At 34.0% G+C, this 27,664-nt stretch overlaps 2 protein-coding genes across 10 annotated transcripts; one reads left to right on the top strand and one right to left on the bottom strand.

Annotated features, from left to right (window-relative positions):
- Positions 1–10,291: 10,291 nt before the first annotated feature.
- Positions 10,292–16,933, top strand: LOC112741636 (uncharacterized). 9 transcript variants are annotated; one of them, XR_011870732.1, is made up of 15 exons: positions 10,302–11,137; positions 11,779–12,199; positions 12,402–12,927; positions 13,190–13,230; positions 13,514–13,582; positions 14,120–14,220; positions 14,324–14,402; positions 14,500–14,598; positions 14,695–14,763; positions 14,914–14,963; positions 15,083–15,164; positions 15,308–15,402; positions 15,636–15,983; positions 16,392–16,568; positions 16,648–16,933. XR_011870732.1 is itself a non-coding variant. In XM_025790670.3 (13 exons), the coding sequence occupies exons 1-13, from the start codon at positions 10,701–10,703 to the stop codon at positions 16,516–16,518; spliced, it is 2,325 nt and encodes a 774-aa protein (XP_025646455.1). In that variant the 5' UTR covers positions 10,292–10,700; the 3' UTR covers positions 16,519–16,933. The 9 variants fall into 9 exon arrangements, 2 of the variants coding, with proteins under 2 accessions (XP_025646455.1, XP_072069928.1); XR_011870730.1 differs by having other exon boundaries at positions 12,273–12,927; XR_011870731.1 differs by having other exon boundaries at positions 12,273–12,927; positions 16,639–16,933.
- A 1,107-nt stretch (positions 16,934–18,040) lies between these two features.
- Positions 18,041–23,059, bottom strand: LOC112741637 (uncharacterized). The gene is made up of 3 exons (XM_025790671.2): positions 19,821–23,059; positions 18,605–18,671; positions 18,041–18,488 (listed from the first exon to the last, which is right to left on the bottom strand). The coding sequence occupies exons 1-3, from the start codon at positions 20,003–20,005 to the stop codon at positions 18,408–18,410; spliced, it is 333 nt and encodes a 110-aa protein (XP_025646456.1). The 5' UTR covers positions 20,006–23,059; the 3' UTR covers positions 18,041–18,407.
- Positions 23,060–27,664: the final 4,605 nt, after the last annotated feature.

Here is a 27,664-nt window from a genome sequence, read left to right as displayed (position 1 = left end):
CATTCGCACCATCTACTAGTACCAACCAAAAGCCTCCTAAGAATTTTATGAGTTTGTTTTAGTTATTTAAATATTTTTATCTTTCGTTGTAGTATTTGTACTTAAAACTGTTATTTTATGCATGTATGTTTTTATGAATTACAAGTCCATTTTTTTCATATGTTTTTCTTAAAATAAAATTATAAAGAGGTCAATGTGACATTCATATATGAAGGTTCTCAATGACCTAAAAATGGGTTAAATTTATGGCCTCTTTTAAACTTGTATACTTTAACTTCAAACTGGATTTAAATTTGAGTTGCTGTTCAATCTGCAATATTGGTAATACAGGAGACAATTTTGTTATCTCTTAACTATTGATCAATAACAGAGCAAACCAGTTACTTTTGAATACACTTAGTTGCTGTGACGTCTGCAAGATTGATTATATAGGAGACAATTTCATTTTGTCTCATATATCGAATGAAAATAGAAATAGAGCAGAGAAGAGTAAATGACACAGCCATGTATCCTGGTTTGGCCACCATGTGCAATGTTGCCTATATATATTCAGTCTCCACCACAACTGCGGTAGAATTTCCACTGTCTTTATCAAAGATTATAAATACCAATTCTCAAAGATTCTACTTAATCCTATCAGGGACAAATCAAATTTCTATCCAAGCTTAATTTGGCTAGGTTCACTCCCTAGACTCTCAACCACTAAGTGCTCACTCAATATAGTAAGAAAAACCTCTCAGGTTTATGAATACAAAACAGAAATGATAACAAAAGAGTTTGACATAATTTTTGACTTTTCTCTAAAATTATTCTCTTTGCCTTTTCTCCCAATGATTTGATACCTTACAAATTTGCCTTTTTTCATTGATTGAAACAAAGAAAGATAAAACTGAAGAACGAAAAATTCATTGTAAAATCATGTAGGAGAAGAAGGTTTAGTTAGAAAGCTATGAAGACCTAAACAGTGGGCTCATTCTTCTTACTTCAATTTCTGGCCGTTTACCCTTTTATGCATGGGTAAATCTTTCAAAATTGAATTTGGTTGAACACATTTAACTTTGTTCTTCTATCCCCATAAATCAGAGCAGTCACATAGAGAAGAAATGGGACAGTATCATATTTTCATAGATAGTAGAATTGGCTTGAATTCTTACCTAACTTCTTCTCTTTCTTCTTTTTCTCTTGACTTCAAAAATCTGAACCATTGATCCATTCTTTGACTCCAATTTTTTATTTTGACCTTTAATTTACGGTAAATAAAGATAACCTCTATTTTTTTCTTCTTATCCGAAAATGTGCACCAGGAAGATGGTAGCTTTAACAAACTAGATTGGTTGCATAAATATGGTGACTCATCTTCTTTGATTTTCTTCTGCTTCAAATCAAATCGGCTCTAATTTTTTACTTTTTTTTTTCTCTTTCCTTTTCAGTGCATGGACTTAGTGATCTACTTTTTCATGTTGCTTGAACTCAATCTAAACAAACCTTTTTACTTGTGAAATTCTTTTCTTCTTTGATTTAAGGTTAGTCATCTGTGAGTTATGGACAGAAGAGAGAAGTGAGTACTTGGTTAGAGAATTTGGCACATTGATTACTGATCAGAGAAGAGAATGAGTATAAGTTCTTGTAATTGGGCCTATTTTAAAAATATTTTATTTTTCTGCATAATAAACACACATTATAAAATCTTTTGGGCTTTTAACCTAACTAATAATGTTTTGTCGGCTAATTCTTTTCCTAATGGATTCAATCGGCATCTTATACAGCGTTAGGAATGTTGATGTGTTTTTTATGGATATAGAGTTAACTTTTTTTTTTTTAATTTGAAAATCACAAATCGAAGGCTCAATTTTGGGTGGGGTAGAAAACTGAATCTCAGATTTCGAGTGTGGTCAATTCAAATTCCTAGTTAGCATAAATTAGAGCTTTCAAGTTGTGTGGAGTAAATTTTTTTTTAAGTTGCAACAAATCAGTAGGTCGGTTTTGAGATAAAAAAAAATTTTTTAAAATCCAAATTGGTGGATCAGTTTTATGAATTTAAAAAATTTAAATTACAAAAATCCAAATCGAAGGTTTAAATCTGTGCTAACTAAGAATTTAAATTTACCATACTCGAAATATGAGGTTTAGCTTTCTATCTCCACCCAAAATTGAACCTCTTATTTGTAATTTTTAAATTAAAAAAATTAACTCCATATTTATAAGAAACAAACCAACACTTCACATCGTTGCATAATACACCGATTAACTCCATTACAAAAAAAAAAAAAATAGCGTGTTTTATCATCATTAAATTATTATTTTTCTTTGAATTCAACAGTATATTAACTGAGCTTAATATTATACTTGATTTAACATTTTAAGTGCATCTTAAGCAAGGGTGTTATTCTGTAGAAATAGAATATTCTCTAAACAAAATCCCCCCTCTCAACAAAAAAATATTTTTTTTTCCAGTTAACTTAAAGTCTAAAAGCTATATAATAATAGAAGAATAAGGCTGCGGATTCATTCAAGAACTAAAAAAAAAATTGAAAAACAAACGCAATGCCATGGTTACAAGCTTTATACGTGGCTCAAGCTCTACTACATGTTAACATGTGCAGAAAATTCAATCAACTGATTTGAACCAACCAAATTCAGAACAATAAAAAGGTTTGGTACACTGCTTTTATTTTTTTTCTTTTTCATTTATTTTAGTGGTAAGGAAAAAGATAAACTTAACATTGAGATGTCTTGGTATTATTTCAAAATCATGAACTTTAAGTTATAAAATTAGTTATTAAATTAGACTGCTTATTAAAAACTACTTAAATCCAACTCTTCTTCATCTATTGCTCTATTTTAGTGGGAAGAAAAGCAGTGATTCAACTACTCATCATAAAGATAGGCAGACTAATAACTATAAGAATAACTATACTGATTAAGACAGCATTTAGTTATAAAATACAAAGTTTTGATTACCATTTGAGCATGTTTGCTTTTTGAATCTAATTTGAGACAAATTGCGGCTCTCTCTCTCTCTCTTATGCTTTTTCAAAGAGTTTTAAATAAGGTAGATTAAATTAAATATGTGCTTATTTTTTAAAATGCTAAAAATTAAATTACTTTTTATAACAAATATTGTTAGAAGTAGTATTCTCCCAGTAAGGTATTTTTATTATGTTGTTCTAATATTTCTTTACGCTTTAAAATTGAATAAAAATTTAAGTGTAAAATAATGTAAGTTTAGGGTAATGGTAGCTGATTTTCTGTATTCGTAAATTTGGTTTCAAATATTCTTGATAACAGGAATTAATTTAAAAAGGAACATGTGATATTGTTTCTTTGAGACTTTCTCGCATTGATCATATCCTAATTGAAAAATAAATTAGATAATATGAGGTGGTACATGTGCTAAACCCTTTCGCGAACTTTTTATGATAAGATGTTTTTTTTTCACTATAAAATTTAATTATGGATGGTCTCAATTTCATATATAATATTAATTATACTTTTAAAATTAATGAACAATTTTCATCCTCTAGAATAAATATACAAATTCAAACATCTAATAATGTTTGCAGAAGATAATAAAAGCAAATAGAAATTAGTCAGGTACAAATAAAATTAACCCAAGTTAGAGTAATATATCTTATAACAAAAAAAAAAGAGAGAGAGAGAATAAAGATGATGATATATATAATTTTTTAATTTCTCAGCATGCATTAATTTATTATATATCAACGTAATTTAATTTCTAGGTTTATTTTAACTTTAGTTCCTCTTTTATTTATCTCTTTCTATTCTGAATATCATTTTTTTTATTATCTTTAGTTGATAGCTATGTTCTTAAGTTTCATTTTATTTACTTTTTACATCACTTATAAATGGAGAAGATTTACAAATTTGATTAATTAATATTATTAATATTATTGATATTAATATTAATATTATAAATAAACGGTTACTAACCGTTTAGTACTATTTGATTGAAGGGACACAACCTTTTAAAGATTGTGTATGTTCAAAACATTGTGTCTATTGGCTAAAGGGACACAACTCTTTAAGAGTTGTGTATATTCAAAACATTGTATCTATTGGCAATAGAAAAGACACAACCATTTGTATACGTAACCAATCATAATTACTATGTGCAATATGTATAAATAAGTCCTTGTTCACTATTTCAGAGATGACGTACTAAGTGTACAAATTACTCAACTATTCAAAGATTTTCTTTGTTCAAGAGAGTTGAGAATTTCTTACTATTGCTAATTAAGAAATTCTTAGGTTTCATTGTATCCTGGGAGAGTATTGTCATTAACCCTATAGCAACTAAGTGTGGGGACAAATATCTCTCTAAAGAAAGCGATCTAATCGTGCCTTGAAACCACTACATAAATATAAGATTTTGTCATCTTACCATCTTCATATACCCAACAATTTTAGGGAGATATTTGTTGAAGATGGCACAAGATCAAAACACCACGTTCAAGGTCATGAATCAAGAGTTTGTCAAGTTAGATCGCTTTGATGGAACGAACTTCAACCGTTGGAAAGACAAGATGATGTTTCTTCTTTCGGTTCTCAATCTTGCATATGTGATTGACCCAAAGACTACACAAATTGCCAATGCTGCTGGAAATTCCACACTAGAAGAGGAAGAAAAGATTGTTCAATTGAAGAAGGAACGTGATGAAGATACTATTGCATATCGAGGTCATATGTTAATTCAATCACCAATGGAGATTTGGAAATCTTTGGAAGAAAAGTACAATACTAAACGACAAGGAACAGATAAGTTTATTATGATAAATATTTTGAATTTATTATGAATAATATTATGGATCAAATTCATGAATTACAAATCCTTATAAGTAGACTTCGTGATCTACGAGTGGTGATCCCTGAATCACTATAAGGTGAAGAATAAATTTTTAATGAATTTGATCACTTTTGTGAATTACATGGTATTGTGCATGAATCTTCTGCTCCATATACTCCGCAACAAAATGGTTTGGTGGAAAGAAAAAAAACCGTACCTTAGTGGATATGGTTAATTCAATGTTACTAAATGCAAAATTGCCTTACAATTTGTGGGGTGAAGCATTATTGACATCATGTCATATCCATAATAGGATACCATCAAGACATAGAAAAGTTTCTCCTTATGAAATTTGGAAAGGAAGGAAACCTAATTTAAATTATCTTAAAGTGTGGGGGTGTTTAGCCTTTTATTGAGTTCCTTATCAAAAGAGAACCAAATTGGGGCCAAGAGGCATAAAAGGCACTTTTATAGGATATGCTCAAAATTCTAAAGCATATAAATATTAGACTTAGTGTCTAATGTAGTTGTTGAATCAAGAGAGGTAGAATTTATTGAAAATAAATTTATCAATTATTCAACTTCTAATTTAGAATATCCCCAAAATGATACTAATGTTTCACAAGAAATTTATATGGAGCAACCGGAAGGCTATGTGCTACCCGGAAATGAAAAGAAAGTTTGCAAATTAATTAAGTCTTTGTATGGGCTAAAACAAGTGCCTAAACAATGGCATGAGAAGTTTGATTCAGTGGTGTTATCAAATGGCTTCTCACATAATAGTGCGGATAAATGTATTTACTCAAAATTTACTAAAGATTATGGAGTAATTATTTGTTTATATGTTGATATGTTAATCATCGGAACAAATTTAGAAGGAATTCGTATAGCGAAGGGGTATCTAACTTCTAAATTCAAGATAAAGGATTTGAATGAAGTTGATACAATATTAGGTATAAAGGTGCATAAGAATGAAGTTGGCTTTACTTTAAGTCAATCTCATTATATCAAAAAGGTATTGAAAAAGTTTAATGTATGCAATGCATTGTACTAGACCTGATATAGTATTTGCTGTGTGCAAATTATCAAGGTTTACAAAAAAGCCTAGCAATCAACATTGGAAAGCTATAACAAGAGTTCTTGGTTATTTCAAGAAAACCATAAACTTGGGATTACATTATAGTGATTATCCCGCAGTTTTAGAAGGTTATTCCGATGCAAGTTGGATTACAAATCTTAGTGATAACAAATCCACTTCAGGATGGATTTTCACCATAGGTGGTGGAGCAATAAGTTGGGCCTCAAAGAAACAAACATGTATTACACATTCTACTATGGAGGCTGATTTTGTAGCTTTATCAGCCGCAGGTAAAGAAGCGGAATGGTTAAGAAATTTGTTATATGATATAAAGCTGTGGCCACAGCAAACGACAGCCATTTCAATCTTCTGTGATAGTGAATCAACCATGTCTCGAGCATATAACAAGGTTTATAATGGAAAGTCTAGACATATAAGTTTGAGACATGAGTTTGTGAGGCAACTAATAGATGATGGTGTAATTACCATTACTTATATAAGATCTCAAGGAAATTTAGCAGACCCTTTGACTAAAGGTTTGTCAAGGGATAAAATCAAAGAAACTACTGCTAAAATGGGATTAAAACCTATTATTGCTAAATGATGGGAACCCAACCTTATTCTAGTAGACCACTAGTTTCAAGGTTTAATGGGTAATAACAAGTTATTTAGCAATTGGAGCACTAAGGTATAGGATTTAGTGCTATTTATAATAAATTAGGAGGGTGAGTTTAAACTCTTAATGGAATGATAATATTATCTATCAAAAGATTCCACCTATATGAATATAAGAGTGGTGCTGCTCTAATCGAGAATTTTAGAGGTTTTATTCTTGTAAATATTCATGAAACCAGGATGAGCACAAGGTCATATAAGTGCTTAAAATTGTAAACTCTTGAACTTGGAGGGTATAAGTAATGTGTGTGATTTTTGGTACTAGCATATGGAGTATAGGTTTAATCGATTAGACACCTATTACTTCGTTAGAACTTTAAAATTTACACTAAAAGAATGTTTAATCTTAGTGACACATTCTTTATGCATATACTTGTATGATATTTAAATTTTGTAAATAGTGGGGGATTGAAGGGTATTTACAAATTTGATTAATTAATATTATTAATATTATTGATATTAATATTAATATTATTAATAAACGGTTACTAACCGTTTAGTACCATTTGGTTGAAGGGACACAACCTTTTAAAGATTGTGTATGTTCAAAACATTGTGTCTATTGGCTAAAGGGACACAACTCTTTAAGAGTTGTGTATATTCAAAACATTGTATCTATTGGCAATAGAAAAGACACAACCATTTGTATACGTAACCAATCATAATTGCTATGTGCAATATGTATAAATAAGTCCTTATTCACTATTTCAGAGATGACGTACTAAGTGTACAAATTACTCCACTATTCAAAGATTTTCTTTGTTCAAGAGAGTTGAGAATTTCTTACTATTGCTAATTAAGAAATTCTTAGGTTTCATTGTATCCTGGGAGAGTATTGTCATTAACCCTATAGCAACTAAGTGTGGGGACAAATATCTCTCTAAAGAAAGCGATCTAATCGTGCCTTGAAACCACTACATAAATATAAGATTTTGTCATCTTACCATCTTCATATACCCAACAATAAAAATAAAATAAAACAATACATAACCCTAAAAAAGATTTTTATGTTCGAATCTAATATGCATGAAAAAAAACGTAACTAATAATAAATATTAGATACCCTTTATCCTATTGTTTCTAATAAATTCACTACAAATTACATATTAATTTAAATCAATTGAAAGTCAAAATTATCTAAAATATTTATATACATATTAAAATTGACTAAGATCATAAACCGCTTCAATTTATATATATGAAAAAACAATTTCAATACGTAAATTGCAACAAAATATAAATACATACATAAATGGCTAATTTTTTTGGGTGAATGTAAGATGGATAATATTCCTTAATATGGTAATTTTGAGTATTTTTAAAAAATATAGAAGATATAAAAATATTTTCTATATTTTAAATTTTTTATTTTTCTTTTTTTTTTTTTATATCTCTCACAAATTGAAAAATCTGATTTCTGTACTCCAAATTAATCATCTCCCATTTAAGAGTAACATCTTAATAATTTATAATCCAAAAAAAAAAAAAACTATTTTCAATCCAATATAAAACATAAAAAATATACATAAATTAGATAAATAAATTTAAATATTAAAATCTAAATATTAAAAAAATATATTTAAATTTTAAAATATAAGATTTTAAATTAAAGTGTAAATAATACTTATCTTTTTTTTTTGTCGCACTTTATTCAATTAATTGATACTAACTTAAAAAGGTTATATATATATGTTTTATGTACAGAAATTTAAGAATTAAATATCATTATGTGATTAAAAAAAAAATAATATACATGCAATCTTTAAAAAGGTTAAAATTAATATTAAAATTTATTTTTATGTAAAATTATATTAATTTAAAAAAAAAACTAAGATTGAACTGTATGAATAAATTTTATATATTCTGTTTTGTATAAATTAACATGCATAGTGAAGTGATTAGGAGAATACATTTTTGTATATATAATAGTTGAAACATATATATAGCATGATGTATTTGTAGTGCCTATTGATAAATATTAATTATAAATTTTTTTTAGCACAAATTTGATAGCAATATCAAAATTAATCTTTAAAATAGTTATATTATGACTTAGATAGTATTGGTAATAATTAACTAATTTCTATAAACTTAAGAACTATTTCTTAATACATTTTAAGAGTTTATAAGTTTGCAATGAATTATATTATATCCGTAGTTTTATGCAAAATAATTTAAATATTAAAATTTTAATATTAGAAAAATCTAAAAATATTTTAAAATGTAAGATTTTAAATTAAAATATAATTAATTAAATTTCAATTAGCTAAAAATAGAATAAAAAAGGTTGTAATTTTTTTAAACTAATATCAATCAATTGAATAAAGTGAGATAAAAAAAGTTAAGTATTATTTATATTTTAATTTAAAATCTTATATTTTTAAAATTTAAATATATTTTTTAATATTTAAAATTATTTATCTAATTTATATATGCATTTAGATCTAAATATAAAATTTAAATATTTTTTTAAACGGCTACCGTCTCTAACAAAATATAATTTTAGTCAATTTTTACATAAATTTCTATCTCTTCAATCGGTTATGTATAAAATTTTAAAATTTTATATGTCGTAATAATTTATATAAATTGATTATACCACTTAGATTATAACCATTTTAAAAATATTATATTTAAATAATTTTAGCGTTTATTTTATTTAAATGTGCAATCTCACTACAAATTCATTCCACTTACAATATGAAAGAAAGAAAGAATGGTGATTAGGGTGAGCACGAGTTGTAATACTCGATCACTCGTTTAAATCTGAACCAAAATAATTAAATCGGTTCTGGAATCAACAAGTAATTAGGTCTAATCTAAAACTAAACCAGTAATTTCTCTAATAATTGATTCGGATAACAATTTTGAGGTACAGAACTCGAATCAATCTATAGACTCAATTATATATTAATTAAATAAAAATTTAAAATATATTTATGTCTTTTAATATGTTTGAATTTTAATGTCTTTAGTGTTTAATATGTTTAGATTTTAATGTATTTAGTTTTTAATGTATTTAGCGTTTAATATGTTTGAATTATTTCTATTAATGTTACATGTTTATTATACTTATAAAATTTTTAAGATAAAAATTTTATTTTTTTATTTTTTTTATGAATTTCTATTTTATTGGGTACCCAATTATTTGAACCAAATCAATCTATTTTTAATCAGTTTGATTTAATTTGGATACACACATAAAAAATACAAATTTAAATCATACCGAATCAATTATAATTTAATTACTTTAGTTATAATTTTACCTTAAATTCGAACCAACTCGACCCGTGCTAATCCCTATCTCATCCTAAAGAACGAGACGGAATGACCAAGTCCTAATTCAGTAATTCTTAATTGAGTACTAACAAACATGAAGACAGGTTCCACACAAATGGGAGATATTGGTAGTTTAAATAATGGTGGATACTCCCATGAAGATATTATAATTGTCTTCATGTGATGATTTTTCTTTTTGACCTTTAGATGATGGAGTGTAGGGTTAGATTTTGATATGTTATAAAAGTGTTGTTTTTATTTGAAGTGTGGCCAAATTAATAAATTACACTTTTATACAAAACATCTTCATAAAAAGATGTTTTTTGCATCTTCATTTGAGTAGCTCCCTTAAATAATAACTTTGTCTTAAAAAAGCATAAATAACTATGAAAGAAAATAAAAACTAATTAATTATTTACCTATTTATTTATTTATTTATTAAGATTATTCTTACTAGGAATTATTAGAAAGAGAAACCATTGGGTTAGGCGTAGTAGTGTGCAGCTTGCCAGCTTCACCCTTCTGGTCTCTACCCTTCTCTATGAAAAAAAAGGCATTAAAAAAAACAAAAAGGATAATCCATAAATAAATAGATAAATTCACTTTCCCATTCTAATTTCTAATTTAATGCAAAACCATATCTTTATTATTCTTTTTTTTCTTCCTTGTTACTCTGAAGTTGATCAACTTCAAAATCTGTGTGTGCCATTTTTCTTGCGCAAACACAGAAACAAAGAATCAAGCTCGAAACTTTTTCCTCTTTGATTTAATGGGTAGAAGCAAATCGAAGATTTGATCTGTGTTAAGTTGGGTAAGAATTGCTCAGAGAATAAAGGAAGGGAAAAATAAAAAATAAAAACCAAAATGGGAACTTCAGAAGCAAAAGAAGAAGAGCTTGTGAAGAAGATAGAGAAGCTTGAAGCTGGCCATGTTCAGCTGAAGCATGAGATGTCGAAGCTGAAGCTATCTGAACGCCGCCATCATCACCGCCACAGGTCGCACTCCTTGTCGCCGCAGCGTTCAAGGCTTGGCGGTTGTGGCGGTGGCGGGGTTGCTGCTGCTGGTTGTAACAACAAAGGGTCTTCTTCTTCACCCTTGAAGAGGGAGAGTCGCAGCAGCAATAATCATAATCATAATCACAATCAGAACCAGAATCAGAATGAAAATGGTGATGGTGATGGTGATGGTGATGGTGATGTTGGTGTGAATGTTGGCCTTAGTGAGAAGCAGTATATGAACATTTTGCAGTCAATGGGGCACTCGCTTCATATTCTGGATCTTCAATGCCGGATTATATATTGGTCAGTAACTCAATTTCTTTTCCTTTTCTTTTCTGTGTAGAACATGATACCTAAAAATGCTGGTCAAATTTAGTTGTTTTTATAGACAAATTAGTAGTCAAGGTCATCAAGTTCTAGGGTTATTTTGCAAATTCTTAGAAATCTATAAGTATAGGGTTCCCAAATTGAGTTTATGAGTTATGTTTTACAATTCAAGTTTAATAGATTTAGGTTAATTCTCAAGTTTGATAACTCTTTTAGTATTCCCTAAGAAGGTCTAATTTTATCATTTAAGGGTAAAGTATGTTTGTTTTTTCGCTAAGGATTGTGATTTTCTTCAAGAATACCGTGACATTTAATTTCATTCAATTTTGTCCTTAATATCTTCGATTTGTGTCAAAATTACCCTTGGACGTTTTCAATTTTGTCCCTAACGTTTTAATTACCTATGCCAGATGAATTTGTCCGTGATGTTTTCCACCAAGGACTAATTTTGGACTTCATTCTTGTTTATTTGTTGTTATTGATGTAGTTTATCAAGTTTTGTTGTGTGGGTGTTTGTTGTTAATTTTGCAGATATTAAGGTAAGGTTTACCTTTTTCCTAAAGAAAATGGAAGAAAAGTAAAGGGGTTTGCCTTCAGTATGTGTAATATTTTTGCAGGAATCCTAGTGCCGAAAATCTGTATGGTTATGCAGCAGTAGAGGCTCTTGGAAAAGATGGGATTGAGCTGCTCGTAGACCCTATTGATTTCGGACTAGCATATGATGTATTCAACCATGTCACTGTGGGGGAGAGTTGGAGCGGCCAGTTCCCTGTCAAGAACAAGATGGGGGAGAAATTTTCAGTTGTGGCAACCAACACGCCATTCTATGATGACGATAGGAAGTTGATTGGGGTTATCAGTGTGTCCATTGATTCTAGACCCTTTCTTGAAACTCGAGCTACTTTATCGGATGTGAAGAATGCTGCACCAGGTTCAGACTTGGATTATAACCGCGCGAAGAGTGGCATTTCAAATAAACTTGGCCTTGACTCTCAGCAGCCACTTCAAGTTGCTCTAGCATCCAAAATTTCTAATTTGGTTAGTTCAATTCTTTTTTGTCCTATTTAAGTATGTAACTTGGCATATCTTGATATTACAACCATTAAAACAGGCATCAAAGGTGAGTAATAAAGTTAAGTCAAGAATGCGGACAGGAGAAAACGGTGTTGACCGTGATGGTTGGAGCGGAGAAAGTCATCATTCTGATCAGAGTTTTTCGGATTGTGTTTTTTCTGACCAGAAAGAGGATGGTAATTCCAGTGGAGCTAGCACTCCCAGAGGTGATGTACCACCTCCATTTGGTGTATTTTGTCATGTTGAAGAGAAATCACCAGCTAAATCTTCGAGAGACTCTGGTGATGATGGCGAAGGAAAACCAATTCACAAGATCATAACTTCTAAAGCTGAAGCGTGGATTCAAAAGAGAACATTGTCATGGCCATGGAGAGGAAATGGTCAAGCTGGATCCGAGGCAAGAAATGTTTCTGTTGCTAGGCCACTGGTGCAGAATGATCAAGAAAATGAACTGGTTAATCAGATGAATCTTTCTTCCGAGTCCAGGATGGAAGTCCAGGCAGGTAATCGGCCTGTTAACAACGAGGCTTCAGGATCGTGGTCCTCAGTTAACGTTAACAGTACTAGCAGTACCAGCAGCTGCGGCAGTGGCAGCAGTGGTGCTGTCAATAATAAAGTGGATATTGATACCGATTGCTTGGATTATGAAATCTTGTGGGAGGACCTCACAATTGGAGAACAAATTGGGCAAGGTAGCCATGCTCTTAACTAGATAAGCACAGAAGAGAAAATATGTTTTTGATAACTTCTATGCTTCAACAGGGGAAAAAAAAAGAAGAAAAAAAAAACATTTGTCAAACAATCTTCGTGTGTTACCAAAATTTTTGAAATTTTGTTTCTTCTTTTTGGGGTCTAAATAATTTGGTTCCCCTTTAAAACTTAAAACCCAAATATTTAGTGATTAATTGTTATTTGTGGTATATTACTTTTTACCTTTATGTTGTTGCATTGCAGGTTCTTGTGGAACTGTATATCATGCCCTGTGGTATGGATCAGTATGTTCTTTTCCCTTCCTGTAGTTTCTACATTTTAGTTGATGGCTTCTTGCACTGTAGGATAATAATGTTAAAAAGTTTTTTTAACATTATTATGGTAATTATTATGTTGCAGCTCAAATTTATTACATTTTCGTAATATAAGATTCCTTAATGTGTTAAAATACAACATTCTATGGACTTCAATGCAATGTTAGATTTTCTGAAGGCATGTAAAATTCATGTGGCATATGCCAACTAAATTTTGCTATGCTGATTTCATCTCATTTCCATGTTTCTGCAGGATGTTGCGGTCAAAGTATTCTCAAAGCAAGAATATTCAGAGGATGTGATACTATCCTTCAGACAAGAGGTGCGCTTTTTGCATTTAATATTCTGGTTTGCCTATTATGTTGGAAACAGACTAAATCTTGTCCAAAAGGTGTAGAAGGTAGCTTACATTTAAATAATTACCAAACCTTTGATTTCTAAGGTAACCGAGGGGGACAATTTTGTTAGAACATAATTTTTCTTCTGTGAATTATGCTATGGTCATTGCCTTTTTACTTTTTAGTGCTTTCTTATTTTCAAAACTAATATTTATTACTTTATATATCACTCTAATAGTCTAATGTTGAAGGTCAGAGTTTTGGTCTCTTAATATGTGAACTTAGTTATTTTATCAAAATGAGAAAAATAAATAGACACTTGGTTCTTTACTTTTATTTAAAAAGAAATAGAAAATGAAAAAGAAAAATATGTGAACTTGGTTCAGAATGCTAATCATGTGTTTGAGATCGCCTCATTAATTTTAGACACATTCCACTTCATATTGTAGTTTTTCCATTAGTTATTGAACCTTCACAAATATTTGTTTATAGTATTGATTTGCACTGTCTTTTGATTGAAGGTATCTGTCTTGAAAAGACTTCGCCATCCAAATATTATTCTCTTCATGGGGGCAGTGACTTCACCTCAACGTCTCTGCATTGTGACAGAGTTTCTCCCACGGTTTGTACCAAATTTTGTTTAATAGTTTATAGTGCTGCCATGTGTTGCAAAATATAGATTTGAGCTTATTGTTGTTTCATTCATTTGTACTCTATCAATGCAGTGGAAGCTTGTTTCGTTTGCTCCAAAGAAATACATCCAAACTTGACTGGAGACGGCGAGTTCATATGGCTTTAGATATCGTGAGTATCAAAACAATGTCAAGGAATAGTATCATGTTCATTTTCTCCCCTCTTTTCCCCTTTTGAAAAATTGATTTCAGACGATGTTCTTCTGCAGGCACGTGGTGTGAATTATCTTCATCGTTGCAGCCCCCCTATTGTTCATCGAGATTTGAAGTCTTCAAATCTCCTAGTTGACAAGAATTGGACTGTGAAGGTCTGCAAAATGTCTGATTTCTTTATTCTTTCGCTTAACTTCTTGGGGAAGTTTTCTGTTTGGTCGGAAATGTTAATGACTTGTTTACCTTAACAGGTTGGTGATTTTGGTCTTTCACGCCTTAAGCATGAAACATATCTCACAACCAAAACAGGAAAGGGCACGGTATGCTTTCAATATTTATTTATTTTTCGGAGCCATAAGATCTTTGGTTTGTTTAGAATACTTCCCTTTAAAACTTTTTAGAGCTACAGGGTCAAAATATAAAACAAAACAAAACATGTTGCTAATTCTGTTAGGATTTTGCCTTTGTAGCCTCAATGGATGGCACCAGAAGTTCTTCGAAATGAACCCTCGGATGAGAAGTATGTATGCTCTGCCATCAAATGCTCTCTCTCTCTCTCTCTCTCTCTCTCTCTCTCTCATAAGTCAAGATTGAAATTCCACATTGGATATCTGATTATGCTGCTTCTCGGGACTTCAGGTCCGATGTGTACAGCTTTGGGGTGATATTGTGGGAACTTGCAACTGAAAAGATCCCGTGGGATACTCTCAATGCAATGCAGGTATTGTTTTCATGTGTAATGAATTCTTGAAAAAATAAACCGATATGAACATCTCTATTTTGTTGTTGCAATGTGTATATTTCATTGACAGCTCATGCACAGTGGCTGCAAATATGAACACAGTTTTTCTTGGATTCTTGCAGGTTATTGGCGCTGTAGGGTTTATGAACCATCAGTTAGAAATTCCGGCAGATGTTGATCCGCAGTGGGCTTCTATAATGGAGAGCTGCTGGCATAGGTTTGCATGCTTGTCACTCATACTTTGTTACTTTTAGAAAGGGTTAAGTACTTTTTTTGTCTTAAGGTCTTGGGTCAAAATCAAAATTGTCCTTGGCTGTTTTTTTATTAAAATCACCCTCAACTTTACAAAACATTATAAAATCATCCTTTTGTCCATAAACGACATTTTTCAGACGATTTTGCCCTTAAACAAAAATAACAAAAAAAACTCCCCTTAATATAAAACACCAGATCCAACCGGAGGCACGGCCATCCTGGACTCCACCGCTGGGTTCCACCAGATCCATCCCCTTTTCCACGCCACACTCCCTCACTTCCTTCAGAAGCCGCAAGCTCTTCCCTTCCTCCTCTGCTTCCTCCTGATCCTCACATGGGTCTCCTTCACCATCCACCATTCCTCTTCTTCCTCCTCCGCCCGCCTCCAATGCTTTCCGTCACCGCTAACGGAATCAACCCGCGACACCGATAGAATGGCCAACCTTGTTAGGTTCAGCTCCTCCGTCACTTGCCCCGTCGCTAATGACACCGGCGGTTGGCTCCTTGACCCTATCTCACTAGCTCGAGCTTCTGACATTTTAGGTTTTTCTTTTTCCCCTCTAATTGATATTGTAGTTTTTAAATTGAATATTGTTGAATGTGTATTTAGCCATCTGTCTGGTTCATAGATTGGAGATTAGCATATTTATAATGTGATTATGCGAAGGAGCAGGGTCAAATTGAAGTTGAGAATTTTTGGGTGGAGTAGCGGGAAGGCGAAGCGAATCTGGTCTGGGCGTGGAGTCAGATTGATGGATGAAGAGTGGTATGGTGGTGGTGGTGGTGGTGACTGATGGGCTGCATAGCGATGGCGTTTCTTTTTTTTTGTTATTTTACATCAATTATTAAACAATATTGGATATCTGTCATACTTCATATTATTTTGAAGCCAATTTGGTGCAATTACCAACTATCTTATGCTAACTCACACCTTTTGTCCATTACTACCAGCGATCCGGCTCAGCGACCAACATTCCAGGAACTTGTGGAAAGGCTCAGAGAAATGCAGAGACGACATGCCATTCAGCTCCAGGCGGCTCGTTCTGCCAGCGGTGGAAGCAATCAGAAGGAATCTTAAGACACAGCCCCCGTTGAGATGGTTTCTTTTTTGTCACTCGTGGCTAATGCGTAAGGATTTTTTTGCACATTGATGATGAGTTGATGAGGTGTACAAGTAGCTTGTCTCACGGTTTGGCAGTGTTTGCAGGTTGGCATTCTTGTTCATCAATGTTTACCGAGGAGTCGTATTAAATGATAAAAGAGAAGTAGGAAAAGGGTTAGAAAACTAGTTTATAGTCCTTTTGTGTTTTAATAATGGCACCATCTTCAATTGATTAGTGATGCACTGATGCTCTATGTTTGGAGTCTTGTGTATAGAGGTTTCTCATTATCATCATTGTAATCTTATATAGACAAAGTTTGTGACATCTTTTCTTTAGCTGTAAAGAAACTTAGAGAAAACTGAAAAGAAAAGAGCTTTGGTATTACTCATAGTTACATGAATTCACCAATTAGGTAGCATATCATATACCAAATTACCAATTCATCTGCATACTAATACGTTATATGTATATTTTTCACATAAAATATTTTATATATGGTGTATCACGTATCGCATACCCGTTCTCATACCGAAATCTATTGTGCTTAATGTAACTATGGTATTACTATAGAGATAGGGCTCATAAAGTTTATATTCTTCTAAATTCAATTTAGGATTGGGATCTCTGTCATTGTTCACTTGAACTTTGAAGGAGACACATTAACCCGATGGATTGACACTTTTTTTAGTTGAATTATCATAGATGACTATCCACAATAACTTAAATAGATTGTGTTTTCTATTGAATTTTTATTTGGACGACAGGATGAGTCATCTTTTTGGGAATGTAGTGCAAGTTGGTAGTATTGGATAACATTAAGCCATAAAAAAGGGTAGGGGCTATCCAATATCTGCATGGGGATTTAATTCATGAAAGGATGTGTCAGTATTGATAAGTAATGATTAATGACTTCATCGATTACCAAATTAAATGAAATCTGCCAGTGACCCCAAATGCACAATATAAAATAATATTTAAAAATATATATATAAGCTTTTGTGCCCTAGTTAAGGTAGAATTTTGGATCCTCTAAAGTGAGGATTTCATTTTGGTTTAGGATTTTTTTTAATGCCTAAATCTTTAAATCCCCACTTCACAAGATCCTTAATTGTATGTGACGACATGAAGATGAGATTGATTACAAGGTTGCCACACACCCGACGACTAAAGATCTCACTCCGATGGGGAAATTTCAGAAGCCTATAGAAGGATTCTATGGCTTAAGGTTCTCTTAGCAATCCAAGTGGAACTAACTTTTGTGAGAATTAGTGGGTTTCTCCCCAACAAAGCAAGAATTGTGATCACAAATTATCTCTTTGAAGAAATTATATGGTACATGGACACAAAGAAAAGAGAAGGGTACAATATCTCTGGGGAAATTTTTGCATGATGGAACGGACCAGCTTACATGTTTTTTCAATGGAATATTGTTGAATAAGCAACAATTGGCAAAGATTGTGGACACTACTTTCATGACAATGTCAAACTCAAGAAACAAAAGAAAAAATCTAGGTCTTTATCAATATAGATTTCACACAATAGAAAACACTATTCTACACATACAGTTTTCCACAACAATGGAAAAAGGAGCAAGTAAAAAAGCAGGCTTTTCAAGTGATAAATTGAAAAACTAGAAACATTATAAGATCCTGATGAAAAACGTGGCTTTATCATCAGATTTTGGTTTCTCTTTTTTTTTCTTTTTTCTTTTTTTTTTGGGTACATAGATCACTTCAAAATTTCACTTAGTGATTTATGGGAAAAGTTGAGGTCTTGATATACATTGTGATCTCTCAATGCAGAACAATATAGGGCAATATATAAAATCCTCCGAAATATTAAACCCTTCTTCCTTCCCACCATTCTACTGAAGCAAGTGACGAATGGCAGCAACTGCATCACCTTTATGCTCGCGCAAAGTTCTTTCTGCTACCTTTTTATCCAACTGTTGGAAACAAGAAGAATATATTGGTCAATTGGTGCATATACATAGATTGTCAAATAATATTTCCAGTTATCCATTCTTTTCGGCGGTGGGAAATAGAATGTCATAGAAGTTACCTCCAGTTCATTTGCAATTATATCAACATCAGCTGCATTTATCTTAACAGCTGCTAATTCTTTCTCCCTGTGCTCAGAACAGAGTGCATAATCAGGGGTTAGAGAGATACAAGGAAAAGAACTCCTTATTTCAAATGAGATAAGGTGGAATGTTATTTACGGTTTTATTCCATTCAAGTTTATATTCTAACTTTCTGACTAAAAAACTGCTTCAATTTATGGTTCTATCAGTAATACAGCTTGAATTTTGAATTCATGTATATGTATATTTGTAGAACAAGAGAAAGATAGACCGAAATAAAATTGCGTGAAGGTGGAGGAGAACTTATACGGGGTGGCAAGTGGCAAGTGGCAAGTGGCAAGTGGAGACGAGTATCTATAATCATTGCATTAACGAATTATGTCAATACAAACAAAGACTCCTCCAATACATCCACACTGTTACGGTAAATATTCAGGCCAGCAACACTTGTTTGTTATTATTATTTTTTGTGTGTGTGGAAAAATGGAACTAGTGTCTAGGGAAAAGAAAACTACATTATGAGGAACAGAAAAGAAACCTCTCAAATCATCACTAAGAAAATAAATAATCCCTCTAGGAGCACTAAAGTAGACATGAAGCCCCAATTCTTCAAAATGTCCCTTATTTGCAAGTCATTTGCCACCCTGTTAGCTTATCGATAAATCTGCGACATACGAACTTCCTGATCACGAGTTAGAAGAGCTTTAATTTTAAAAATAAGAGTTGCATAAGGATGAAGGTGGACCCATTAAGAGTGAACCAAAGACACTGCAGCCATGGGGTCAAGCTCTAACAACACTTATTTGTTCCTAGATCAGGATGTGACAGAACGCTAATGATAACAAATATGAGATTAAGAATGTTTAAATTTCAAGTAGTTCCACATTCTAAACAAGCTTATGTAGCACTAGAAACTCTAGGGCTAAAGTTGAAACCCTGCTCCCACCTCTCTTAAACTATCGTTGTATGCATATATGGAGAGGATAACCACCAGGATCAAAGCTTCATGGCTTCCCATTCTTCTTAGTCATGCTCAAATCGACAAAGTAAATAGCACGCAAGAAAATAATGAACAAAAAGTTATAATATATATAACGGTTATCCAGCTTCCATGACTAACTACTGATGTTGAAAGCATAACCCTAAATTTGGAAAAGGAAATGCTAATAGGAAATAGAAGAAAGAAAATGTAACCTTAAACGCATGGCGTTCCAGTCAGCTTGAGCAGAGGCAGCAATGGAGGCCATGGCCTCTTGGACGCGAGTGGAATCGAGCTGGCGATCTTCGACGCGGTCGGTAAGCTTGTCGAAGGCCTTAGTCTGCTGCTGAAGGTCCTTCGTCTCCGCTACCATCTCCACTCCTTCGTCTCCGCCCTCCATTTCTCTCTCTCTCTCTCTATGCCTGCAACTATGTGCCCTAGCGCCACCGAGCTCTCTCTCTCTCTCTCTCTAGTTTCTACTCAGTACTCACTATTTTCTTGCTTTTTTGCTCCCTTTTTTTTTCTTTTGGGTCTAATCATCTTTTTCGGTTTCTTTCTTTGGGTCTAACCGTCTTTTCTTGGTTTCTATTTTGGGCCTAACCGTTATTTTTGGTTTATCTATTTGTGGGCTTAAATAAAAAACGATCATGTGTAAATTGTATGTCCAAAAACAAAAGTAATACTCATTAAAAAATATTAAACTTAAAGAAAAGTATATGGAACCAAGACACCAAAAACTAAACAAAACCACATTAATTTATATTAATAATTAATTTTAAATTTATGGAATTCAAAATTTAAAAAATTTAAAATTAATTAAGTAAACCTAATTAAAACTTAAAAAAGCCTTCCTCTTCTCTCTCACATTAACCTACCCACCTCCAACAATCACACACACAGACCTTTCTCTCTCTCTCACCAATGCTGCTGGAAGCGCCGGCGACTTCCATGCTCTCCGGGACGCCCTCAACAAGCGCATCCAAGACAACTGCTTCAACACGAAGTCCACCTTTGACTTCGTCACCCACAAAACCTTCTCCTCTTCCCTCCTCAACCACCTCCTTCAAATACTATCCACCCTCAACCGCGGCGTCACTCGCAAGAACGCGTTCGAAGCAGTTGAAAGCTCCATGAAAGAAAGCTAGTTGTTGGGGCAGTGAGGATAAGGACTGGATTTGCCTAACACTCCTCTCATGATTGATTATTTGTTGCTGACATAGCTTATTCTCTTGAATCCATAGGCTCTTGAGGGTTTTGGGGCGGTCCATGAGACAAATTATCGGTGAGTGCAACTGCTTGTTGCTTATCATCACTACGGTAATATAAAATCTTGGGCAAATTTGTATATGTAATGTATATTATTTTATACTTTATAGATAGAAATGCTTTATTATGGTATAATATGGGACATGATTGTCTCAAGATCTTCTATTGATCATGAGCCATATAATCAGATTGATGCCTACAGGAAAGCCGATATCGACACGTTCCCAGAATATGATAAGTTTCGAGATGGTTATGGCAGCATTGAAAACTATGGTGATCGAGGATATGATAAACCTGCCAGGTTTGGAGGACATGACCGTGATGATTATGCATATGATGACTATGGCTACAAGTCTCGTGCTTCTCATCATCGTAGGGAGGATAGCCATGAGAGGGATTATAAAAAAAAACCATTCGTTTAATATGAAAAAAAAACATCCTAATACTTAACAAAAGAAACATCCAATTATATTTTATCAAAAATAATTAAAGAAATAGAGACATTCACTTTTGTAATACAAAAAAATTCGAAAAATATATAAAAGAACATCCATTTAGTATGAAAAAGAAACATTCTGATACTTAGTAGAAGAAACATCCATATATATTAACTCGTACAGATTTTGGATTCACCCAAAAGTATTTGGCTGGTTTTTGGCTAATACCACTTTGGTTCCCTACCATTGCTCTAAACTTAAAGAAGATAGCGCGACGCGTGAAAAGCTAAGTCGGTTGAGAGACTCTGTGGAGAAGAAAAAGTAATAGCTACTGAGAGAGTCGAAGAACCACCGTCTGCCGAAGAGGCAGATATTTTGAGAAGGAGTAAGAGGAAACTGCGCAATGAAGATGGTAATGAAACTTTCTTGCAACCCAGGCGGGAACCAGAACCTTCTCGTGAAGCAGAGCAATGGAAGAGCCCTGAGGAACCCCAAGTGAAGAGATCCTACGTGAGCATGGTCAAAGGCCCAGACTTTGTCTATAAGACCGACTCGGAGGACGAAGAGGAGTCCATGGGGGAAACGAATGAGTCCGAAGAAGAGACAGAGTTTGAATACTCAAAGAGAAAAGATGAGGTTCCAGGGACGAAAAACTGGAGAGTATGTAGAGAGCTGCCAAGAAGAAAAATAGTCTGGGAGTCAGATGGATGTCCTAACCTCTTTATGAACCGAGCAGAACAAGCAAGGCTGAACAAGTATTGGGAGCATACCCTTGTCGTAAAACTGCTAGGGAGACGTATCGGTTTCAATGTTCTCAAGAAAAGACTTGAGAGTATATGGAGCAAAAAAGGGATGATAAGTCTGATAGATGTTGGAAATGATTTCTTCTTAGTTCGGTTCACATCGTTTGGAGACTATGATGGAGCTCTTAAGGGAGAACTATGGATGATCTTCGATCACTATTTAGCGATGCAGAGATGGAGACCGGATTTTAACCCAAATGTTGAATAGCTCAACAAAATTGCGGCTTGGGTCAGGATTTCCGATCTTCCAATAAAATATTATGATAAGCATGTGCTGAGAACCATAGGAAACACCATTAGCAAGGTGCTGAAGGTCGACTATAACACGGCGGAGCAGATGCGTGGTAAATTCGCCCGCATTTGTATTGAACTCAATCTTACAAAACCATTAAGGCCAAAAATAAAGATAAAGGGAAGAGTAGCCTTTGTGGAATACTAAGGACTACACACCATATGTTTTCAATGTGGTAGAAATGGCCATAATAAGGAGCAATGCCCCCATGTGACGGACAATCAAGCTAGGACAAAGGATAACTTGGAGAAGGAGGTTCACAGAGACGATGACCAGGATAAGAATCTGAGCAGGAACCTGGAGTAATTTGGCAAATGGATGACTGTCCAAAAATCCAGGAGGGGTAAAAAGGAATTTTTAACAAGAAAGGGAGGATTAGCAAAGCACAAAATGCCGTTGGATATAGGTCCAATGCCTTGGCTAGGAGTCTCTATCACGCCTATTGAGGGGGCTGAGGAAGAGGATCGTGTGGTAAGAATGGGGACAAGTGGAAAGCGTGTGGAAGGAGAGAAAAGAAATTTTCTCACGGGAAGCCAATGGAGAAAGAAAAAAGCAAAATGGTAGTGGATAGAAACGACAACCATGATTCACAAGATTCGCTTAGCAGAGTGCCGGAGACACCACCTGATATGTACAAAAGTACGAGGAGAAATGTTGCTAATGATAACCATGGGAGTGCAGAAAATGAAAAACAGTAGGATCTCCTAATCATGGAAAAGGGTCCCACTAAGCCAAATTACAATGATGATAATGCGAAAGCGAGTGCTAATAATAATAGAAATAGCGAGCAGGCTGGAAGGGTGCAAGAGCCCAAACCACCAGATATCAACATGTAAGAAATGAGCCTAGTTTCAGAGGGTCCAATTGATACTGGCCAACGTCCAGACAACTCAGCTCAATACATGCGAATAGAAGAAGGAATGATAGTGGATTCTCCTATTTTGGAGAATGACATGCATGTCTAAGTCTTATTTGGGTCTTTCTTCTATAATTTTATAAGTTTTTAACGATAATATTATCATGGAATGCTAAAGGTGCTGCTGGAAAGGGGATTAGTAGGGCCTGCAAGGAATATCATAAGATGAATAAACTTGATATTATGGCTTTGTAAGAGACAAAGTGTAGTGGAGAAAATGCTAATAAAATTGTTAAGATTTGAATTTTAAGAAGTTCATTATGGTAAAAGCTAGAGGGTATAGTGGGGGCATCTGGATGACTGGATCCTTTGCAATAGGATGATATCGTGATTTAGCCCATTCTTTCTAATAACCAATATATCCATGCCCTGGTAGAGGAAACTCAGAGGACTCCTTGGGTTCTCTCTGTTATCTATGTAATCCCTAGAGAAAATGAAAGAAAGCAGGCGTGGAGGGAAATAAAGAAACTTGCAAGAACGGTAATGAAACCTTGGTTAATGATTAGTGATTCTAATTCCATTACTGACCCAAACAAAAAGAAGGGAGGAATTCCAGCCGATAGAAGAAAATGTAGTGAGTTTTCTACCTGGATATCTGAGTGCAACCTCATTGATATGAGGGCTAAAGGCACAAAATATACTTGGAGGGGTGCTCAGAGGGAGAATAGAAATTGAGTTTTTGAAAGACTTGATAGGGATCTTTGTAATGCTGATTGGCGTATATCCTTCCCTGAAGCTTTTATACAGTGCTTGACTCGTACCCACTCTGATCACCACCCGCTGTTGGTTTGGTGCGAAGGAGACAATGTGCAGCCCAAAAATAAGCCCTACAGGTTTGAAACCTTTTGGATGCAACATAAAGATTTTAGTAGGCTCCTGAGAATGTCTTGGGTGGAATGCAATAGCAACAACTTTGGCAAGATGACCCAATTGAAACAAAATATCGAGATGTGAAAAAACAAGTTTTTAGCAATATATTCTAAAGGAAGCACAAACTCAAGGCTAGGATTGATGGCTTTCAGAAGTGCAAGTCGTATGATAGAAACAGTCGATTGGAGGCGTTAGAAAAAGATCTCCAAGGCCAGCTTAATACCACTCTTGACCAAGAAGAAAGGTTTTGGTTGCAAAATTCCAAGGCTAATTGGATCAAAGATGGAGACCAAAATACTCACGATTATCACGTTAAAATAGTTATAAGAAAAAGGCAAAATAAAATTATTTCTCTAAGAAATGATGAAGGTAGATGGGTGGAGGATCAAGAAGAACTAGAAAGAATGACAGTTAACTATTTTAGCAAGTTGTTTCATGAAGAGAAGTTTGATAGGAGATATACTCCTTGCACCATATCTTTCCCTCCGATTAATAAGGACATAGTGGAATCAGCGCTACATACCCCATTGGAGGAAAGTATTAAAAGGGCCTTTTTAAATATTGGTGCTTTTAAATCCCCAGGAGAGGACGACATTCCTATTGCTTTCTTTCACAAAAATTGGAATGACATTTATAGGAATGTAAAAGAGATGATGCTGAATCTTTGGAGAAACCCGGAGGAAGTGAAGCTTATTAACAATATCCTGCTTGTGGTCATTCCAAAGGCGGAGAAACCAAAATTCTTTTCCCAATTTTGACCCATATCATTATGCAATGTTTTGTACAAAGGCTTTTCGAATATCTTAGTGGAAAAATAGAATCCCTTCGTCAAAAATAGAACTTCCCCCCATCAAGCCAGCTTTGTTCTTGGTAGAAATATTCATGACAATATCATTATTGTTCAAGAAATGGTTCATACGATGATAAAGATGAGAGGTAGTAAGGTCTTTACGACAATTAAAATCGATTTAACTAAGGTTTATGACAGACTAGCTTGGAGTTTCATAAAGTCCTCTTTGACCCGGTTTGGTATTCCCCCAGACTTGTGTACAATCATCATGAACTGTGTGACTTCTACCAACTTCTCTACTTTGTGGAATGGTCAAAGAACGGATGAGTTTGTTCTCTCTAGAGGTATTAGACAAGGCGATTCCTTGTCCCATTATATATTCATCATCTGTATGGATAAATTGTCGCACCTCATCTCTAAAGCTGTTGAAAATAAAATCTGGAGGCCGATGAAGGCAGGTAGAAATGGCCCAAATGTGTCTCATCTTATGTTCGCTGATAATTTAATCCTTTTCTCAGAGGCTACATCAGATCAAATGCGTAGCATTATGAGTATCCTAAAAGATTTCTGTAAAGAATCTAGCCATCTTATTAACCAAGCAAAAACCAATATTTTTTTCTCAAGGAATGTTCCATCGAAGACTAGACAGAACATCACTCACATAAGTGGGTAATCGGAGGTCAAAGAGATTGGTAGATATGTTGGTACTTTTATCCACAACTCCAGAAGAGAAAAGAATAGATTTGGTTACATTATTGATCAGATTAAAGCTAAGCTCCAGGGCTGGAAAACTAATTGGTTATCTATGGCTGGGAGGATTACCGTGGCTTAATCGATTATTGGTGCAATGGCTATTTATCCTATGCAACACGATCGCCTCCCCAAGAGTACTTGTTTGGCTATTGAGAAGTCACAACGTGCGTTCATATGGGTGCATGATAGCACCTTCAGAAAGGGCCATCTCATTAGATAGGAGATTCTTACCAAACCTAAAGGAGAAAGGGGGGTTGGGAATAAAGAAGTTAGACAAAGTTAATGAAGTCGTCCTGGTCAAAAGAGGGTGGCAATTGATCAATCAACAAAATCAACTCTGGGCACAAGTTTTAATAGGAAAATACGATAGACAGCAGAATTTGCAACAAACCATTATTGCCAATTTCACTATCATTCCCAAAATCCTCACTGAGATTAGCTAAAATCCAATCTTGCAGCACACAATTGAAGAATTTCCCAACCCTTTGAGGATTTAGCAACAAGGTCCACACAACAGAGGTTTTAGGGTAGTCGTTATTGGCATGGATAGGGGCATCAATGTCCGAGTCACAATACAGATAATTCAGGTTATTGTCTATTCTCCACTTCGCAGTCTTGGTCGCTGTTAGAATTTCTCCATGAGTTAATTGCCAAATAAAAATTTTTGCTCTTTGAAGACCCTTCCACTCCCAGATACTTTGCCACATCTTGTTATGGCTTTGAGTCTGGTTCACGAGACACCTGTAGATATGTTTTATCGTAAAGACCCCTTTTTAGAATTGACCTCCAAATCAACATATCGTTGCCTTCATCTTTCAATGGGGGAAACGTGTTCAAAATTTTCAAAAGATGATGATTTGAAAGAAGATGATCCAATTCAGAGATTTTTCAACTTCCATCTCTATTCATATAGGCACTCATCCTTTGGTTCACCTCCTCACACAACAAAACAAGAGAGGCTACATTCACAAGGATGATTCCTTCATCCATCCACTGGTCCTTCTGAAAAAAAGATACTCTCCCCATCACCTATCAAGTGACCTATGTTTGTTGTTACCATATTCCATATCTCAGCTAGACTTTTCCAAAGGATAGAGTGTTGGAAGAATTTATTTATGATTGCTACTTGGTCAATCTTGAAATTCAGGAATGAAATTATTCACTCGAATAAGAGTTACCCCTTGAGGATCAAAGAGATAAAAATCAAAAGATTAGCTAGAGAAGTAAGGGAAGCTACAAGAGAGGAGGATGGAAATCTGCAATGAGTTAACATTTCACTGGTATGACAACCTCCTCTTCACCAGTGGGTCAAGCTAAATACTGATGGAGCCTTGCGAGTTAACTTTGGGCCTGCTAGTTATGCAGGTGTGTTCAGAGATAGTGTGGGAGGTTGGATCTTGGGGTATAGGTGCAAGTTGGAAACTGTCAAAGCGATTCAGGCAGAGGTGAAAGCCATTTTTAAGGGTCTCTAGATAGCTAAGAGGAAGGAAATCCCCAAAGTTATCGATGAGAGTGACTCGCAATGGGCCATTGAGTTAGTTAGAAATCTCCCAAAGTTTCATCCTAGTCTCACTCGTCCAATAAAGAAGATCGTGGCACTCTTAGTAGAAAATTGGCAAGTGGTAATCAGGCGTACCTATAGAGAGGTAAACCAGGTGGCAGACGGGTTAGCTAATTTAATATTGGATTAGAATAGTAACCATGTGAAATGGGAACACCCTCTCTCATCCATCTCTTCAGCCTTCTTTGCTGATAGAAGTGGGATTCACTTTTACGGACAAAAAAGGATCATGTTGACGAATGGATTTTTGATGGTATAGAATTTCACAAATGAATTCTCGTTGCAAGTATAGTTTCTAAACCAATCACTAATCCTTTCATACAAAAAGTTGTTTGTCACTAAAACAAACCCCTAAAATTTATAAACCGAAG

This window comes from Arachis hypogaea, chromosome 14 (assembly GCF_003086295.3).
Source record: "Arachis hypogaea cultivar Tifrunner chromosome 14, arahy.Tifrunner.gnm2.J5K5, whole genome shotgun sequence".
Taxonomy (NCBI): domain Eukaryota; kingdom Viridiplantae; phylum Streptophyta; class Magnoliopsida; order Fabales; family Fabaceae; genus Arachis; species Arachis hypogaea.
This window is presented reverse-complemented; position numbering and strand designations above follow the sequence as displayed.

What these genes read in the sequence shown, in the direction of transcription:
- LOC112741636 (XM_025790670.3), top strand. Translation starts at nt 10,701, where the DNA reads ATGGGAACTTCAGAAGCAAAAGAAGAAGAGCTTGTGAAGAAGATAGAG. An exon ending in ACAAGAATTGGACTGTGAAG is followed by an intron (nt 14,599 to 14,694) that starts GTCTGCAAAATG and finishes TTACCTTAACAG; the next exon opens with GTTGGTGATTTTGGTCTTTC. An exon ending in AATGAACCCTCGGATGAGAA is followed by an intron (nt 14,964 to 15,082) that starts GTATGTATGCTC and finishes TCGGGACTTCAG; the next exon opens with GTCCGATGTGTACAGCTTTG.
- LOC112741637 (XM_025790671.2), bottom strand. Translation starts at nt 20,005, where the DNA reads ATGGAGGGCGGAGACGAAGGAGTGGAGATGGTAGCGGAGACGAAGGAC. An exon ending in TGGAACGCCATGCGTTTAAG is followed by an intron (nt 18,672 to 19,820) that starts GTTACATTTTCT and finishes TTCTGAGCACAG; the next exon opens with GGAGAAAGAATTAGCAGCTG. An exon ending in TAATTGCAAATGAACTGGAG is followed by an intron (nt 18,489 to 18,604) that starts GTAACTTCTATG and finishes TGTTTCCAACAG; the next exon opens with TTGGATAAAAAGGTAGCAGA.